The 16,108-nt window shown below is 48.8% G+C and overlaps 6 protein-coding genes across 6 annotated transcripts; 2 read left to right on the top strand and 4 right to left on the bottom strand.

Annotated features, from left to right (window-relative positions):
- Window positions 1-127: 127 nt before the first annotated feature.
- Window positions 128-1,897, bottom strand: BT62DRAFT_989881 (uncharacterized protein; the record flags this gene model as incomplete). The annotated part of the gene is made up of 4 exons (XM_043190182.1): window positions 887-1,897; window positions 544-856; window positions 435-508; window positions 128-361 (listed from the first exon to the last, which is right to left on the bottom strand). Exons 1-4 carry the CDS (start codon window positions 1,505-1,507, stop codon window positions 128-130), a joined length of 1,242 nt encoding a protein of 413 aa, XP_043046340.1. The 5' UTR covers window positions 1,508-1,897.
- Window positions 1,898-3,341: 1,444 nt separating this feature from the next.
- On the top strand, window positions 3,342-3,782 carry BT62DRAFT_998864 (uncharacterized protein; the record flags this gene model as incomplete). The annotated part of the gene is made up of 1 exon (XM_043190755.1): window positions 3,342-3,782. One exon carries the CDS (start codon window positions 3,342-3,344, stop codon window positions 3,780-3,782), a length of 441 nt encoding a protein of 146 aa, XP_043046339.1.
- Window positions 3,783-4,289: 507 nt separating this feature from the next.
- BT62DRAFT_879389 (cyclin-like protein) lies at window positions 4,290-5,195 on the top strand (the record flags this gene model as incomplete). Its single annotated transcript, XM_043182588.1, has 2 exons — window positions 4,290-4,840; window positions 4,904-5,195. The coding sequence occupies 2 exons, from the start codon at window positions 4,290-4,292 to the stop codon at window positions 5,193-5,195; spliced, it is 843 nt and encodes a 280-aa protein (XP_043046338.1).
- A 126-nt stretch (window positions 5,196-5,321) lies between these two features.
- On the bottom strand, window positions 5,322-8,962 carry BT62DRAFT_1070555 (Piwi-domain-containing protein; the record flags this gene model as incomplete). The annotated part of the gene is made up of 20 exons (XM_043178676.1): window positions 5,322-5,504; window positions 5,561-5,568; window positions 5,626-5,705; window positions 5,756-5,816; window positions 5,873-5,982; window positions 6,035-6,422; window positions 6,471-6,556; window positions 6,612-6,687; window positions 6,744-6,879; window positions 6,928-6,986; window positions 7,040-7,193; window positions 7,253-7,375; window positions 7,432-7,686; window positions 7,750-8,041; window positions 8,099-8,188; window positions 8,238-8,333; window positions 8,384-8,490; window positions 8,548-8,711; window positions 8,769-8,851; window positions 8,904-8,962. 20 exons carry the CDS (start codon window positions 8,960-8,962, stop codon window positions 5,322-5,324), a joined length of 2,610 nt encoding a protein of 869 aa, XP_043046337.1.
- Window positions 8,963-9,278: 316 nt separating this feature from the next.
- On the bottom strand, window positions 9,279-13,510 carry BT62DRAFT_30147 (Piwi-domain-containing protein). The gene is made up of 23 exons (XM_043180422.1): window positions 13,212-13,510; window positions 13,123-13,154; window positions 13,064-13,066; window positions 12,859-13,010; window positions 12,692-12,801; window positions 12,542-12,643; window positions 12,402-12,491; window positions 12,282-12,341; window positions 11,991-12,231; window positions 11,691-11,939; window positions 11,504-11,632; window positions 11,287-11,443; window positions 11,233-11,238; window positions 11,131-11,180; window positions 10,929-11,076; window positions 10,792-10,867; window positions 10,646-10,743; window positions 10,221-10,593; window positions 10,126-10,170; window positions 9,958-10,067; window positions 9,847-9,907; window positions 9,643-9,793; window positions 9,279-9,589 (listed from the first exon to the last, which is right to left on the bottom strand). Exons 1-22 carry the CDS (start codon window positions 13,421-13,423, stop codon window positions 9,652-9,654), a joined length of 2,646 nt encoding a protein of 881 aa, XP_043046336.1. The 5' UTR covers window positions 13,424-13,510; the 3' UTR covers window positions 9,279-9,589; window positions 9,643-9,651.
- A 387-nt stretch (window positions 13,511-13,897) lies between these two features.
- On the bottom strand, window positions 13,898-15,227 carry BT62DRAFT_925377 (ras-domain-containing protein). Its single transcript, XM_043184795.1, has 7 exons — window positions 14,956-15,227; window positions 14,770-14,889; window positions 14,552-14,564; window positions 14,413-14,496; window positions 14,233-14,363; window positions 14,072-14,175; window positions 13,898-14,016 (listed from the first exon to the last, which is right to left on the bottom strand). Exons 1-7 carry the CDS (start codon window positions 15,019-15,021, stop codon window positions 13,920-13,922), a joined length of 615 nt encoding a protein of 204 aa, XP_043046335.1. The 5' UTR covers window positions 15,022-15,227; the 3' UTR covers window positions 13,898-13,919.
- Window positions 15,228-16,108: the final 881 nt, after the last annotated feature.

Raw genomic sequence — 16,108 nt, 5'->3', positions numbered from 1 at the left:
AGAAGGGAGTACGACAAAGAAAGGCAATACGAGAGGGACAGACGAGATTATCCATCACGATACCGACAAGATTCGCCGCCGCCTCGACCACCCCCTTCTCGATACGGGAGACGGTCACGCTCACCACCTAGGCGGCGCTTCGACTCTCCCCCGCGTAGTTCGCGTTTTTCGTCGCCTCCCCAGAGTCATTATTCTCCAGGACCTTCCCGCTACTCTCCTGGACCTTCTCGTGGAAGGTACGAACGTGAATCACCACCTCGCAGCCGATATGGTGCATCCCCACGACGGTACAACTCAAGATATGATACACCACGTCGCTTTGAAAATCATCTGGGAGATCTACCACCGCCTCGACGGTCTCCTACACCCTTAAAGGATGCAGTACATGAGAAGGAGCCACAGATGGATGACAAATATGACATTCACATGGATACCGATGTTGCACCGACACTCAATTCAGAAAAAGACGCGGTCAAAAGAGAAAATGGGGCCAAGATGGACGTCGATGCTGAGACAAAGCAAGAAAACGAGTTACAGGCTAACAATTCACAAGAGATGGAAGAGGGTGAAAGAGAAAAGTCCCCTCCGAGGGAGAAGGAACGGTCGCCGCCGCCTCATATGACTTCCCCTCCACGAAAACCTTCACGTTCACCGCCGCCGTATCGACGGTCTTCACGTTCGCCACTGCCGCCACGACGGTCACCACATTCTGGACCTTCCTCTCGTTACAGAAGATCCAGATCACCGCCGCCGCCCCTGCATCGTTATTCACCACCGCGCCGACGATCACCACCACCAAGTCTACCACGCAGACCGCCTTCTCCAATCCGAAGACCTTATTCACCCTATCCTCGGCCTATATCGCCTCCACGTCGTCCGGTGTCACCTTCGCGTCGGCCTTCACCTTCGTGGCGGCTTCACTCTCCCAGTCGGAGGTCGTCGCCGCCTCGTCGTTCTCCTCAACGTTGGCCTCCTTCGCCTCAGCGCCGTTACTCACCTCAGCGTTGGCCTCCTTCTCCACGGCGGGCTCCGTCACCCCAGCGCTGGGATCCTTCACCTCCGCGGCGTGCTCATTCACCTCAGCGTCGCATTCCATCACCACAACGCCGCAACTCTTCACCACAACATCGTGTTTCATCACCTCGGCGTCGCCCAGCTTCACCTCAACGACGGTCACGTTCACCTTCTCATCATATACCGTCACCTGCACCTCGCGCAGTATCACCTGTGCGACGTCCAGATTCCCCTCCGCCTCACCGGTCATCGCCTGTACCCCAAGCCTCTCCTCCCCAGCAAACAGTACGCGCCGACTCGCCGCCTCGTCAGCCTCGCGGTTACGAACGCGAGCAACTTCCTTTAGGACCGCGCAACTTTGATCGCGACTCGTCGCGCGGGCGAGGTCGTGGACGAGGTCGGGCAGGTGCGCCTCGCGGTCGCGGCTACGGATATTCGCAATCAACGCGAGACGGTTTCGCTGGAGGGAGCACACCGGCGACTCCAGTGGCATGGAACCAAGCACCTTCGTCCCCAAACCAGTTACTACCTGTCATCCCGGTTTATTTCAAGCCGTACTCGGAGCCCAATTATGAGCAACAGGTAATCGTTTCGTCCCCGCTTATATCGAGCCAAGAGAAACTGATCCTTGCTTGTAGATCAAACACCTTCATAATCTACGCGGCAACCGTGTCCTTGAGAATGTCACCTTTTCGCGTGGACGGAGAAGAGCTGAACATGAGCTTGAAATGGCCAAGTTGGAGCTGGTAGCGGCGGAGTCGAGAAGGAAAGTTGCGGAGAAGTTACTCAAGAAGGCGAAGATAGGGTGCTTGGGTATCGATTTCGTTGAAGACGATGTGATTCCAACTGATGCATCCATGAGTTAGAGCATGAGGATACTCTATATTTTTTGTGAGTATGTGCACGTTTGAGAGTAGTATCCAATAACATTCTTTTGCCACTAGAATCACCATCAGTCTATTCATACCTTTTTCACCCAAGAATGAAGCTAAGAACCCACTTAAGCCGCACGAGAGACTTCGTGACTTGAGATATCTCCGCCATGTCAAGTCAAGTTCTGTTATTCCATATGGTCGTATGTGCGGACCGATGCACCAATGGCTTTTTATATCTTCGCGGTCAAGTGGATAGTCCTGGGAGTTAATACGGTACTATCAATCGAGAACTTATCATCGGTAAACGTACTGATTCTTCTATCACTGGGCCATTTTTGTCGTGCTCGAGACTTGTGCTATACGCACGCCTACTTCGGTCCACATGGCTGTTGATATCCCGGCGTACGTCGCGCTGTACTTGTACACCCTTCCTTGGATTGAATGGGTTATTATAGCTGGACAACCTTTTTGGTTTCTTATTCTGTTGAATTCAGATATCAAATTGCCCAACTCAAAGTCTGATCCTTCCTTTCTCAGCCGGTCTCAAGGTCACCGGCGGTCTTCTCGTACGGTAGTTCTTGACGTCGGTCAATGTGTGAAATGGTGCCGTGTCCTGTTTCAGGTATTTTGAACAAAATCTTGCTTTCCGCAGTGTGTCTTCTCCTGTCTTCTGTTACGGCCTAGTCGGCGTCTCAACATTCCGCGTAAAGATGGGGACGGGTGATATGATTCCAAGTCAAAGATAACGGAAGACGTTGGACTGGATGTTTTCCAGGAGTAGTCCCTCTGGATCCGAGTCTAGTCGGCAGTGATTACCCCTGGCCCGATCCCCTTGTCGGGTTAAGAATATGCTGCTACTGCGCGCGCCTGCAATGAGTCCACAATGAATCTAGGTTCAGAATCACGGACAAGTCCATGGGATCCCCAGTGGGATACGGAAAGAGAGTTTAGTGCTACCCTTAGACGCGTGGACCTCGGAAGATGAGAACACGGTATTCTCAGTGTTTTCCTCTTAAAGCGTCGGCAACCTCCGGGAACTAACGATATCCACGATCAGGTTCGAGGGAACAACGTGATATCAATCTGAGATAGGCGTGTATCATGTATATAATAATGAACATTTTCGTGCTATCCCGGCGCGGAAATGGGATGTGGTGCTGCTGCGTTCATGACAAGTGGCGTGATGGGATGACAGTTTTTCATTGCCACCCTCTATTGTACGAGGGCGCCGGGAAAAGCACTATGTAAGGCTGTCACGGTTTCCAAATCAAAACTACGCTGAACGCCGGAGTTGTTCTCGAATTCCTGGCCTCATTAAATCCTGATCCTGCGCAACCCTGCGATCATCGCCTAAAGAAGTTACCAAAGTTCCAGGGTACCGGCAGAGCTTGTCGTAATGCGTAAGTATGGTACAGAGGATTGTCGTTCGAGGACAAGCGATGTGTTTCCATCATGATCAATGAAATAAAATCCGGGGATCTCCCTTCATGTGGCGTATTCTCCACGGTCAGGGTACGGTTCTATGCCAACGGAGGTCGTTCATTATGCAATGTGTCAGGCCCCCCCCCACCCCGGAAACAGCAAGTAATTAAATGTGAATTGCTAGCTGAGGCGCACCTGAGAAACGTTATGGATTCCTCAATCAAAACAACGCTTCCATATCCGCGAAAATTTTCTTCCACGATGGAAAGTCTGGTTGCATGCAGAGCCCCTTGCCAGTCGTGTACTAGGACGATTGGGGGGAATCTGCAGATTAATCGAGTCGAGTGTGGCGCGTCTGGGACTGGGAGGATCGATCAGGGACCGGTGGCTATGCTCGAATTTGGGATAAGCAGGGTTCATTCTGCGCCACTGCACGTCTGCGGCTCGAGAGCTTCTGTGCTTTATTGCTAGGTTACGAGCTTGGACATGAACGGTTCTGTTACGCGTATCGACCAAAGTACAGAACTCTGCTCTGCGTTCGATCAATCCAGCCTATCTTTGATTCTTACCGAAGTACTAACAAGAACAGTTGTGTGCGTAAGAAATTTTACCTGATCTTCTCCCTTCACACTTTTTGTCCGTATAAAATGAAATTTGCATCAATTGCGGCTTTACCCGGCCGGCTATCATCATCATCACGCTTTTTCACACTTTCGGGCTAGCGCCAGCGTGTTGTCCTTTTCGTAAATGAAAATTATGCTCCAATTAATTTTAGGCGTTCGTGGTTACTCGGACATGTATAGTTAAAACACGCACTGAAAATGTGCAAGCGTATCCGCATCCGCATTATGTACCGGGTAAAATTCACGCGTGAAATGCGGAAGATAAGTACCTGGGGCATCTCAGTGTGACTAGATTACCGGCGGCGGAGACTGCCGGTTGGTGGGCAGAAGGGCATAGCCACATCTGCCTGTGCTCATGTCACGCTCCCTTTACCCACTCGCGTCTCTGTCTCAAATCCGTCAGACGCCCTCACGTGCAGACGGAATCCCTGCATCTCTCGAATCAGCCATCCTTGCCAATGCTTGCAAGCTCATCCATACCGCAGGTATCCTTCTTCACCAAAAACAAGTAGCCGTCGCCACCGCCCAGATCCTCTTCCATCGCTTCTGGTTCGTCTCCAGCCTCAAGAGCTTCAGCGTCGCCGATATTGCATTCGGGGCTCTCTACTTGGGCAGCAAATTGGAGGAGTGCCCTTTGCGCGTACGCGATCTTGTGAATGTGTATCATGTGTTGCTGCAGAGAGCAAAAGGCAAGGTCGGCACAGAAATTGGGATCATGTCGTATTTTGGCAATACATTTTACGAGTTGAAGGATGCGTTGGTGGTGGCGGAGATGCAGATTCTGAAGCGGCTTGGATTCAACACGCATGTCGTACTGCCATACGGATCTTTGGTCAGTTATCTACGCCTACTAGGTCAGGACAGGCCCAACGTTGTTGCAAAAGCCTGGGGATACTTGAACGATGCGTACGTTACATTTTTCACTTTCGCTTTCTATAATGTTTAATTTTTTTGGGGGGCCTCATTCAGTCTACAGTCTCCAGTGTATGCATTATACCAAGTTCCTACAATCGTCAGTGCTGCCATTCTTCTCACCAGCAGGTTTCTCGCCATCCGGCTACCAGACGCTTGGTGGAAGCTGTTTGATGCCGAGTGGGAAGACGTCTGGAGTGTATGCGGATACATCATGAGGCTGTATCATCCCGAGATTGATAAGAAGGTAGTGGAAAGAATGTTGACTAAAGGTGATGTGAGAACTTGGCTAGAGGAGAATCCAAGGGCCGTGGATGTAGCTCAGGAAGAAAACGCAATCCACAATTGACTGAACGTCATCTTTTTCATGAAAGGCCGATTCATGATCATATGCAGTTTCACTCATTTCAGTGCACTATTTCAGAATTCATTGGCCATCTACATCAAATATAACTACGTCTCCTCTCGCATACCCCTATAAAAAATACATTGACCACGCCATATTTCCGTTCAACGGTTTCCACTCTCTCTGCCATGGCTCTAGATCGAATTCCTTCCTCTTCGTACGCCCAGTATCTGTACTTGCCATGGACTCCGTGTCGTCATTCAAGAAGTGCATCTCGCCTGGGAAATGATACGCTGCGCGCGTGCAGACAAGCTGGAGACGCGAGTCAGTTTGCAAAGGATTAGTCGCTGAGGCTTGGAAAATCTCACGTGTGCATCTACATCAGACACCAGCTTCAGTGCAACATTGACTCAAAAACAGGCTGAACACTTACAATACACCGGGGCCGGAATGGAAACAGACCTCGTGGCTTTCGAGTAGACATGGCAGAGCATGTAAGACAGGTCGTGAAGCCTAGAGCTAGATTGAAAATGGACAAAGAAGAAGGCAAGACTATCTTATACTTCTCAAGGTTTTTGCCAAAATTCTCATCCTTAAGCACAATGTAGTGGCTCGACCTTGAAGCTATCAAATTACATGTCATTCTCCTTGACTGAATATCAGACGAATGCGGTACTTACTGCCCTTAATAGCAGCATGACTCTGCAGATAAAAATCCTTGAACAGAGGGCTCTCCAGCCCTCCCGTTGTGACAAAGCCTGCCTTGCAATTACCTGTCCTATCCCTAAGACTTTCCCGAACATTTATCAGCCAGACCCTACAACGGTTACGAAGTAACTTACCCTCCATCCTTGGGGAAGAACACAACATGATGTCGTTTCCCCACAACTAAGAACGTTACCTTGGGCAACGGTAGCCTCGATTTCTTCTCGAGCCACAGTTCTTTCAGCGCTTCCTCTATATCACCCACCTCTTTCGCCCCGACGCTATCGACTTCTTCATCGGAAATCCCATCCCTGAAGAAAAATATGCGCTCGGGCACGGAATTTCGGGAGCTGAACTGCAGCACTGCGGACTTGACCATATCCTTGAGCTCGACGATGCCTTCGGTCCGGGGGTGCTGGATCCGGGTAGAAGCGATGTATTGGGAGGCATGCTGGTCGCGCGACCAGACGAGGGAGGCGACTGAAGGTCGGAAAGTTTGTGGGCTGGCATGGGACACGTCGGCACCTGCAGTGGTCAGTCAAGAGAGAGATTGGGTGATGAAGATGCTTTTACCCATGATCATGAATGGCTTCTTGGATATTTCGTCGAATGCAGCCGATCCCACACGATGGTTGTATCCTCCCAGACGTGCGTTTATCCTACGGACGTGGATGCTTCAGGCCCCATGCCCAAGTGCAGAAAGAGAAGACGTACTTCAGCGCAACGTTTGCCCAATATTGAACGTTCGCATTTATGATTTTCTCGCTTCGAAGACACTGTGTGGGAACACCTGATACAGAATGAACCTTGGCTACGACAGACACCTGGCTGGAAAAACTTCCGTACCAGTCTGGACATCACCCCATTGTTTGACTTGCGTATGGACCGGGTCGCCTCGGGCCGGCAACATTACAAGGATCATCTGGATATTGTCCTTTCGGCCTATTTTTTGATAAATGATCTCTACCAGGTCGTTCATTTCCTAGGGATGGACGGCTAAGCGACGACCGCACACTAACAGCCGACATACCCTGAATACATTGTTCTCACTTCCTGACTTGATGGCAACTGGTGCTGACATAGTCATGCCTAGAGGAGGTTCTGTTTAGTGTGCGATCATATGAAGACGAAAACCAGGGTACCCAGTGATGAACACTGTTGATGTAGCGCATCTACATAGGTCCTGCAAAGCCGCTCGTTCAGACTGGGGATAAAATTGAGCACGCCCCATAGCCCGAGTTTGGTGCCGAAGCTAAATTTTTGATCACGGAGATTCCAGGCACCGTTGTTGGGTCGCTACATGCATTACAACGGAATCAGGATATCTCTTTCCTTTGTGGTTAAATTACACGTACGATATCGGCTCGACCCATCGTGATCCTAGGCGTAGGCAGCATTATTCCCTTGATGAATAGTGGTGACCTGGATATTTGCATGCCGCTCTCCTGGATGTACTTGGAATCTCTGTACCCTTGGATCTATCAGAAGCAATCAATTAAGCACGATGTCCTCAAGTTTCTGGACTTGGGCTGACTGGAGAGACGATTCCTCGACCACTGTCGCCATCTCCCATAATCGCTTTGAGCCTCACATCCGGGGCCATGGTAGCAAAAGAGACTGCCTCTCTCGTGAGGTGGTTCGGGAGTCGCTTTTTGTACAATTGACCTGGTACGATAGTGCATAACTCGGCGGGGTAGACTACAGGATGCGATGCGTTTTTCCCCGAAGTCAGGATTCCAAATGCGTCAGGGAACTGAATGCTGGTCGAGTGCGCAGATCGGAAGTATTCCTGATGGGAGGCTCAGTCACGAAGCTTGAAGCTGAAAGACTGCAAGAATGAAAGAGCACTTACGCCGACAGTGGTCATGTGCCCATCCTTCTCGAACTCATACCGACCTCCCCTTGCGACAAGTTCCCTTACGAACCTCGTTCGACTTCCCGTGGTTCTACACCGGATCTCAAGGCCCTTGAGGAAAATTGACAGGGAACGAAACTTGGCGTCTTTGGTGCTGAAGGTTAGGTCGCGCACTTGACGACTGCCGAGATGTGATAGGCTGACGTCGATGACATTCCCGCTCTGGTACATGGCGGTCATTGTAATGTCGATGTTGATTAGCATCTGGCTAGTCGAAGGGCGCACAGATCTGCGAAGAATCCCAGTTAGGGTGTAGGACCTCCTGAAGAGAAATGGGGGAACTGACTGAAAAAATCCCCGCCAAAATTCCAGACCATCTCCAACGACACGCTTATTGGTATCGCTAAAGAATGCACGGTTATTGTGCGGGTTCTTCCTTCAAATGATGTCAAATACGCTTCGTTCAAGGGCGAGATGCTACTTACTGGTTCGTCTCCTGTACGATCAAGAGTTGTAGAAGATTTGTTGCTGTAGCGGTCTTCGGGCTTGTCTTTCTGTCTATCATCAACGCTCTCAAATCGCTGGACAATGTGTTAAATTTTCTGACACACGATGAAGCAAACATGACTACCTAGGTTTGATGGTCTGTCCGATAGTTTTGGTCAAAGTAATCGCATATACTCCTCGAGTGCCTTCTGTGACGGTACTTTGGTGTTGGTTCGAAAGGCTTACTAGAAACTGTCGTAGCCACTATCGGTAGCCTGTGAAGAAAAGTATTTCTGGAGGGCGACTTACAGAACTTTTGCCTCCAGAAGGTAGCTCGAGATCTTTTGACGCGTATAGAATCGCATCTCCGTCGTATATTGCCTTTGGGCAAAATATGGACGGTGCGATGTCATTCTGGAGCTTACGAAGAATAGCCTGTCGCGTCTTGAATCGGTCGACTTGAGGGCTTATGCCTAGTACATTGTCTTAGTTTGAGTGGAGGCTGGTATACGAATCCTTCACATACGGACTAGATAAGTCGTAACTTTGCTGTAACGACGTCGAAATATTGTGAAACGTACCGTCATACTGAAGATATTCTTTTTGAGGTAGTCTAATGGAAAATGGTGAGGCTCCTATAGTATGGCAAGAAAGCTGGTACAAACCTGTCTATGGTAAAGCAGTTGGTTACGACGGTGAATTCTTGGGGTGAGGGACGCGCCATCGTAAAAAAATATGAGGAAGAAAGTCTGTTTGCGAAGACTTGGGGGGGAATTCAATATATATACCATCTCCACGATCACGAGTACATCATCGCGTCGCGGTGTTGACAATTTGGGAACCATTCATAGTGGGCTAGAATGCTCGCGAAGATTTTGAGACTTCTATAAAGAAGTCGACGATACTGTGACACTGAGCTTGATTCGTCTGATAACCCAGAAGAACACGGAGATCTTTTTATCCATATCAGCATTAGTTGCGGCGCACTATCAGGCCCTTAAAGGGCACGGCAATACCAACTATAGGACGGTCGCATGGAACTATGTCAACGTGAACGTTCATTTTTGCCCACAGATGTTTCGAATACATATCTAGCATTTCGCCAAACAAAGCTATAAAATAGGAGATATAATAAACGCGTACTAAATCTTTCATCGATAGATCGGCGCTCGCCCAGACGTTACAAAAAATACATTGAGAGTTCCAGTCTTCGATGAACTGGATAGAAGGCCCGTTTCCACCTGTCCAGATCAAACATGCTCTCTTCGCTCGCATCCGTCGCACTATCACTTCCATATCGGACTGTACTATCCATCGGGTCGAAGTGATATTGGGCTCTCAGGCAGGCTTCCTGTTGCGTAACGGATGAGAAAAATACTAAAAAGGGTATCAAAAAAGACATACGTGTGCATCTCAAAACAAAGAACAGTCAAGATTATCGGAAGCATTCGACAAATGTACAACTGTTAACTTACAATAGACCGGTGCAGGAATTGATACTGATCTTGAGGCAGGTGCGTAGACATGGCATAAATCGAAAGAAAGTCGTTTAATGCTGTAGAATGTACGGAGTTCAATACGACGCAACCAATATTAGGCAGGACTAACGCTTCAATGTTATTACTGAAATACTCATCCTTCAGGACAACATAGTGACCGCTGCGAGACGCTGTAAATAGACAGTAAGCGGAGAACAAATGTCATTTTCTCGATACCCACTTCCTTGTATCGCTCCATGTGACTGTAAGAAGAAGTCCGGTAACGATGGGTGTCGCAACTCCTCATCCGAGGTTACAAACCCCGCTTTAACGTTACCTGTTCTGTCTGCTCTGAGGGAAACAAAAATTTTAACCCCAAGAGTGTGCTTCAGAGGTTAGTAAGACTAACGGATGTTCCCCTTTCGGAGTCATAGGGAAGAACTTGATGTGGTGCCTGCGGCATGGAAGTTAACAACATCAACACCACTTTAAGAATAACTTTACCGTTTTACAACAAAAAGAAATGTCAAGCGTGTTTTTTTGTTCTTCCATTGAGGGTCGTTTCGGTGTTCATAGTAAAGCTCTCTAAGTGCGACCTCGATCATATCTTTTTCCAAGTTACCGATATTGGCAAACTCCGCCTCGGATACTCCATCTCTGAAGAAGATAATAGCCTTCGGTGGCCCCACATGGCTGAACTTCGCAAATTTATCGACAGCGCTTTTGACCATGTCTTGGAGATCTTCGATCCTTTCCGTTCGGGGAGGCTGTATGCGGATATCCGCGGCGTACAAGGTCGCATACTCATCTCTGGACCAGACTAGGCTGGCCACAGATGGTCGAAGGACGCCAGGACCAGGGTGACTTACATCCGCGCCTATTTCCAAAATGTCAAAGGCGAGTTTGCCATTTCTGTTGAACCTACTTACCCATGATCATGAATGGACCGGGTGATGGCGACGCTTTCATGTTCTTAAGTATTTCTGAAAGGATTCCTGAATTATATCCGCCAAGGCGAGCATTCATCCTGTAGAATCTTGTGTATAAACGATACATAAACCGAGGTTGTACTTACTTTAACGCGACATTAGCCCAATACTGGTCCCCGGCTGTAAGAACCTTATCCGATCGCACGCATTGGGTAAGAATACCTGCAACCGCGGTCCAGTGTTTTTTTTTTTTTTTTTCGTAGAAGATAGGCAAAAGATTTACCACGAGTGATGTCGCCCCAATGTTTCACTGCATAGCGGACCTCGTCTGATTTTGGAGGCAATATAACTAAAATAAGATCGACTTTAGGTTTCTGAACACCCCGGTCTCGCTGGTACTTGACATATGCGGTCATCTGGTTATCCAGTTCCTGTGGATTTGGTCTAAGAGGAAGTTTTTCTGTGTGGAAACTTGTCGCTCTTACATTTGTGATATTCCGGGGATTTAATGTCAAGCAGAAAGGGCGGCTGATCTCTGCCAGGTGTCAAAACAACCGGGCGACAAACACGGAACACGGACGACTCACTCATTCCTAAAATAATATCAGATGGATAAGGTTTGAAAAGGAGAAACTTCTCACCGAGACTCGCACATCGTAATCCAAGGTCCCGAGCCTTCGTATCTCGCATATCATCACTGATATGCATGTGGTCCAAATTGACAAACAACCATGATTCCAGGTTGGCGGGCTTCACGAAACCTACCTTGTTGTAATTCCATGCGCCGTTCTGAACAATCTAATGGTGCTGAGATAAGCAAACCATACAACCAATTGTTTCTTCAAGGGGCGTTCTCACATGCTCTGTATTCCCCCCATCCGTTTGCAGTCTGGGAGGTCGAAGTATAGTGCCAGCAATTGTCAGAGGTTCCGTCGATACAGTCATTCCCGCCTCAACTATATGGGCCGAGCGGTTGTAACCGACGATCTGTCAACGGTACGTTGTGTATAAGCGAGCATGGCATACGTCAACGAAAAACTCATACAGGAGACTGTAGCTCATTGGATCTTCCGAGACCACGGATACTTAGCAACCTTCGATCCGGCGGAATAGTTCCAAAAGAGACAGCGTCACTTGTCAGATCGCTGGGCAACCGCTTTTTAAACATCTGTCCGGATACGATCTCACACAGTTCGGCAGGTACGATGATAGCGTTTTCCGCATCCTGGCTTGAAAGTCGCAGTCCTATAATGTGAGGGTATCTGATCCTCCGATTTAGAGCGTCAAAATACGCCTGTTATGTTTTGTGATTGCTTCGTACGAACTCATCTGCAGTAGAACTTACCTCTACAGTTGTGCTTCTACCATCTTTCCTGAACTCAAACCGGCCTGCCTCTTCCTGAAGTCCTCGTATCGTCTTAGTATAGGGCCGTCCTGTCGCAGGGCTCGTGACAGTGATCCGCACTCCCTTAAAAAATCTCTCCAAAGCATGATACTTCGTATCACCTGGGTGTAAAGCCAAGGACCGAACATCTGACTGTCCTAGAAACTTCAGGGCAACGCCTATAAGTTGCCCGGAGGCATACCTAGACAAGGAGATTCACTGGTCTGATGCCCTGTGCCGGATTCCACTTACATGGCCGTCATCGACGTATCGACATTGATCACCATGCCTCGTAATGTTGGCCTTACAGATCTATGAGCAGAGCAAGTGGTTTTATTATAAGTGCGGACATGGCCAGCTGGATGGGCGTACTGATAAAAACCTCTCCAAAGCTCGAGGCCGCCATTAATTGTCTTTGAAGATGCCGGAGAGAAAAAGGAATGGGCGTTGTGGGTGTATTTTCTAGAAACAGTATATTACATCAGTCACAAAAATGCAGGAGAAGAACTTACTGGTCAGTCTCTTGTCGAATGAGGAGCTGTAGAATATTCGTGGACGTGGCCACAAGACTGGGGTCAAGCTGGCTCTGCATGTAATTTCCTCGGACAAGGTTGCTAACAATTATAAACTACAAGTAAACGAAGCGATGAGATGCGGCGTACCTGGGCTGGATAGGCTCCCCGCTCGTTCGAGTCAGTGTGATTCGGTGGACATCGCGTTGTCCTTCAGCCCTTCTTTGGGCAGATCGGCCTTCCCTTAAATCAACAACGAACTGAAGAACACCTTGTGTCAGAGCGTCGAACCGCTTGAAGACAAATAGTCAACCCACGGAGACATTCGCATGGATGACACGCCTCAAATACATGGAATACTTTCCATCATACAACGCACGGTCACAGAACACGTCCGCTGCAACGACATTCTGGAGTTTGTGGATGAGCTCCTGCCTCTTACGAAATATTTTGACCTCGGGAGAAAAGGCTGAGGGAAGTCTGTTTAGTAGCAGACCAAAATCCGCATGTTTCAAGACGTACAAACTGTCGAAAACCTTTAGTACAAAAGGCGCGTAAGTTTGGCTTGAAAGGCACTCTACCTTGATAGTGGTAATAGTTACTAGTAGGCAATCTTCAAGTTGGAAATTAGACAGCGTTACTAATGCTGAACTGGAAAGGCTCTACTAGCCTTATTATCTTGAATAAGTTCGCGTAAACTTGGACAGCCTGGGCTTTGCCCGAGCTTTCAGGTGCTGCATCGGGTAGCCCACCTCCATGATGACGGTCTGGTGGATGTCCTCGAAATGGCCCGCCGTGTGGTCTACCATGTCCATACTGGTGTTGCGACGGTCTGCCTGAGCCATCCTGGGGTCGATCGCGGCCATGATAATGATGGGACATTGTCCGCTGTGGGCCCACAATTGTTCTCAAAGCAGGGTGTGCAACGAAGTAAAAAGAAGGATGCAACTAATTTCTGGCTGGCAAGCGTTGCAACAGACGCAATGAACTTGGGAAGAATTCAGCGACCCACGGCTGGGAACCCAACGACAGTGGAACGATGAACACGTTCAAAGTTCAAGCGAAGATGCCTTGTAGCAGTTTGTTTGCCCAGAACTTCGAAATGCCATCAGTCAGTGTCTCATTCACTCTGGCGCAGTCGTACGCTACAGTCCGGCTGGCCAGTGCAGCTCTGCTGCCGATTAACATAAAGACGAGTCCATCAAGAAGGAAGTATATAGGTGAAAAACAATATATGTATGGGGGGGAAAAGACAGGAAAACGCAGAACCATTCCAGATACTGTAAAAACAGGCAGAGGGGTAACTTGAAGGGGGAGCATTAAAGCAGTAGTGCAGTGACAATATACGATTCCCCAACTCTATTCGGGCATTCACCGCTCAGCAGCAGCTTCCGGATTGTTGCTGTTGCACATTCTGTCCAATGGGAACACCCGTCGACTTGGATCCGCCCGCCGGTGTGGAAGTTGACCCCATCCTGAGAAAATTGTAGCAGTCAGTGACTGAATCGTAACATGTAAAGCTGGCCCGACCTGTCCTTGATCTGTTTTGCCATAGTCAAGAATGCTTGCTCGACATTGGTAGCATTCTTGGCTGATGTCTCCAAGAAGGGGATGGAAATAGTGTCGGCAAATTCCTGGTGAAGTATCATAGATAAGAGTACAACCACAAGCCAGGCGGACCGTGTGCATACCTTGGCCACAGAATATTCCACCACCTTCTTGCTGGTCAAGTCCGACTTGTTGCCAACCAGGAGTTTGTTGACGCCCTCTGATGCATAACGGTCAATCTCTTGAAGCCATTGCTTGACATTTGAGAACGTGTCTGGAAAGGAGGTCAGCAAATAGTGAAGCAGCAATACCAAAATACACACCATTATCAGTAACGTCATAAACAACAATGATGCCATGCGCGCCACGATAGTATGAGGATGTGATAGTCCGGAAACGTTCCTGTCCTACATACGACGTTAGAAGGAACGTATGGGTACCTTGAATGCCCTAGAAACGTACCAGCGGTGTCCCACTGCAAGGTCGCCGTTGAGTCAGTACAGCACATTCAATGATAGCCGAGGAAGAGCGGTCTTGGGAGACAACGTGGAAACAGCGCAGCAAGGCCTGTAGACAGCTGCAAGTTCCGCAGAGGCGCATGTACTCTCCTTTGAAGGTAGAAAATGTACACCGGCAGGCGGAATAGACACATATTAAGACATAAAGGAAAAGTGACTGACGATTTGCAGCTTCACCGTCTTCCCCTCGAGTTCAATTGTTCGAATCTTAAAGTCAACCCCGATAGTGCTGATGTAGCTTTCCGTATATGTGTCGTCCGCAAAACGCAAGAGAAGACAAGACTGAAGCACGAAGGAAGGGAGAAGTCAGCCATTTGGTCAAAGATGGTGTGATGGTAGCGAACGAACCTTGCCGACACCAGAGTCACCAATGAGGAGGAGCTTGAAGAGGTAGTCGTATTCGCTTGTGTGCATGATGGAAGTAAGAGATAAATTGACTGGATAAGCGACAGGCAATGAGCAGAGAGTATTCAAAGGGGTGGCTGCAACAAGGCGCAACAAGGCTGTGATACGCGTGTCCCCCGGAGAGACCTCGGAGACCGCCGATGGCCGTGGACCTCAATCACCCCTTGTCCTCCTTCGACCCGCCAATAACGCTGCTCTCAGTAGGAGCTGCAAATCTGCCGAATGGCATGAAAATCCTGGGATGTGTTCCTCATGTATTTTAACTTGACTCCTTCCATCAGGCGCCGCTGCCATCTAGAACTACGTCTACGTCTAACCTTATCTTTCTGGGCGGCGGGCGCGTAGCGGCTTTCTGAGCAAGGAGCACAAGGACGAAGTCAGTGAGCTTTTTATCTTCAATATTTACTGCTGGCGCTATCTGGCTGTCAATTTGGTCACTAGCAGCGATAAGTAGTGCAGGATGGTCCAAATTTGAAAGAACTCTTTTGCACAAATTCTTTGACCCAGTGAACGCCAGATTTCGATGTCACCGTTACCTACTCTTGTCTTCGACAGACTGGCATCCATTATTCTCTACCGAAACTGTGCATGATAGACGATACCCGGGTCTGTCTAGAACATACCGCTGCAAAGATGGCATCCATGCTCGATCTGAGGCTCAGTGGAAAAAATCTGTTCGGGGCATTTACTGTGCAGCGTAAATGCTGGCTTAATTATTTGACATTTTTTCAAGGGCTTGATCAGTCGAAGGAAGCTGCGAACCTCAATTATCACCAATTGATAGTCGTACTGAAGTCCTAGTGCCCGCGAGCAGTGGCCAGGCATTGAAAAAAGCAAATCATCCAAGGCGGATGGGCCCAGATTGTGGCATTCGAAGTCTTGTATGCCTAGAACACAGTACACTGCAAGAATTGTATAAAGAATGGCCAGGGAAAGAGGATAGGACCCACAACCACCCACAAGGGCAGACACAGGACAACCGCCCCTTGTGATCCGTAGTGGAGTTACCAACCCCTTTATTTTCCTTCTCTTCTCTTCCGTCTCTCAAGGCTCGTTCGGCTCCGTGTTGGCGGAGGACGAGCGTTTTGTAACATCT

This window comes from Guyanagaster necrorhizus (assembly GCF_019112545.1).
Source record: "Guyanagaster necrorhizus MCA 3950 unplaced genomic scaffold BT62scaffold_1, whole genome shotgun sequence".
Taxonomy (NCBI): Eukaryota; Fungi; Basidiomycota; class Agaricomycetes; order Agaricales; family Physalacriaceae; genus Guyanagaster; species Guyanagaster necrorhizus.
The sequence above is the reverse complement of the archived record's forward strand: the minus strand, read 5'-3'. Positions and strand labels throughout refer to the sequence as shown.

What these genes read in the sequence shown, in the direction of transcription:
- BT62DRAFT_30147 (XM_043180422.1), bottom strand. Translation starts at nt 13,423, where the DNA reads ATGTCCCATCATTATCATGGCCGCGATCGACCCCAGGATGGCTCAGGC. An exon ending in CTTTGGAGAGGTTTTTATCA is followed by an intron (nt 12,342 to 12,401) that starts GTACGCCCATCC and finishes CTCTGCTCATAG; the next exon opens with ATCTGTAAGGCCAACATTAC. An exon ending in CCAATGAGCTACAGTCTCCT is followed by an intron (nt 11,633 to 11,690) that starts GTATGAGTTTTT and finishes TACCGTTGACAG; the next exon opens with ATCGTCGGTTACAACCGCTC.
- BT62DRAFT_925377 (XM_043184795.1), bottom strand. Translation starts at nt 15,021, where the DNA reads ATGCACACAAGCGAATACGACTACCTCTTCAAGCTCCTCCTCATTGGT. An exon ending in GTGACTCTGGTGTCGGCAAG is followed by an intron (nt 14,890 to 14,955) that starts GTTCGTTCGCTA and finishes TTCGTGCTTCAG; the next exon opens with TCTTGTCTTCTCTTGCGTTT. An exon ending in TTATGACGTTACTGATAATG is followed by an intron (nt 14,364 to 14,412) that starts GTGTGTATTTTG and finishes CCTCCTTTCCAG; the next exon opens with ACACGTTCTCAAATGTCAAG.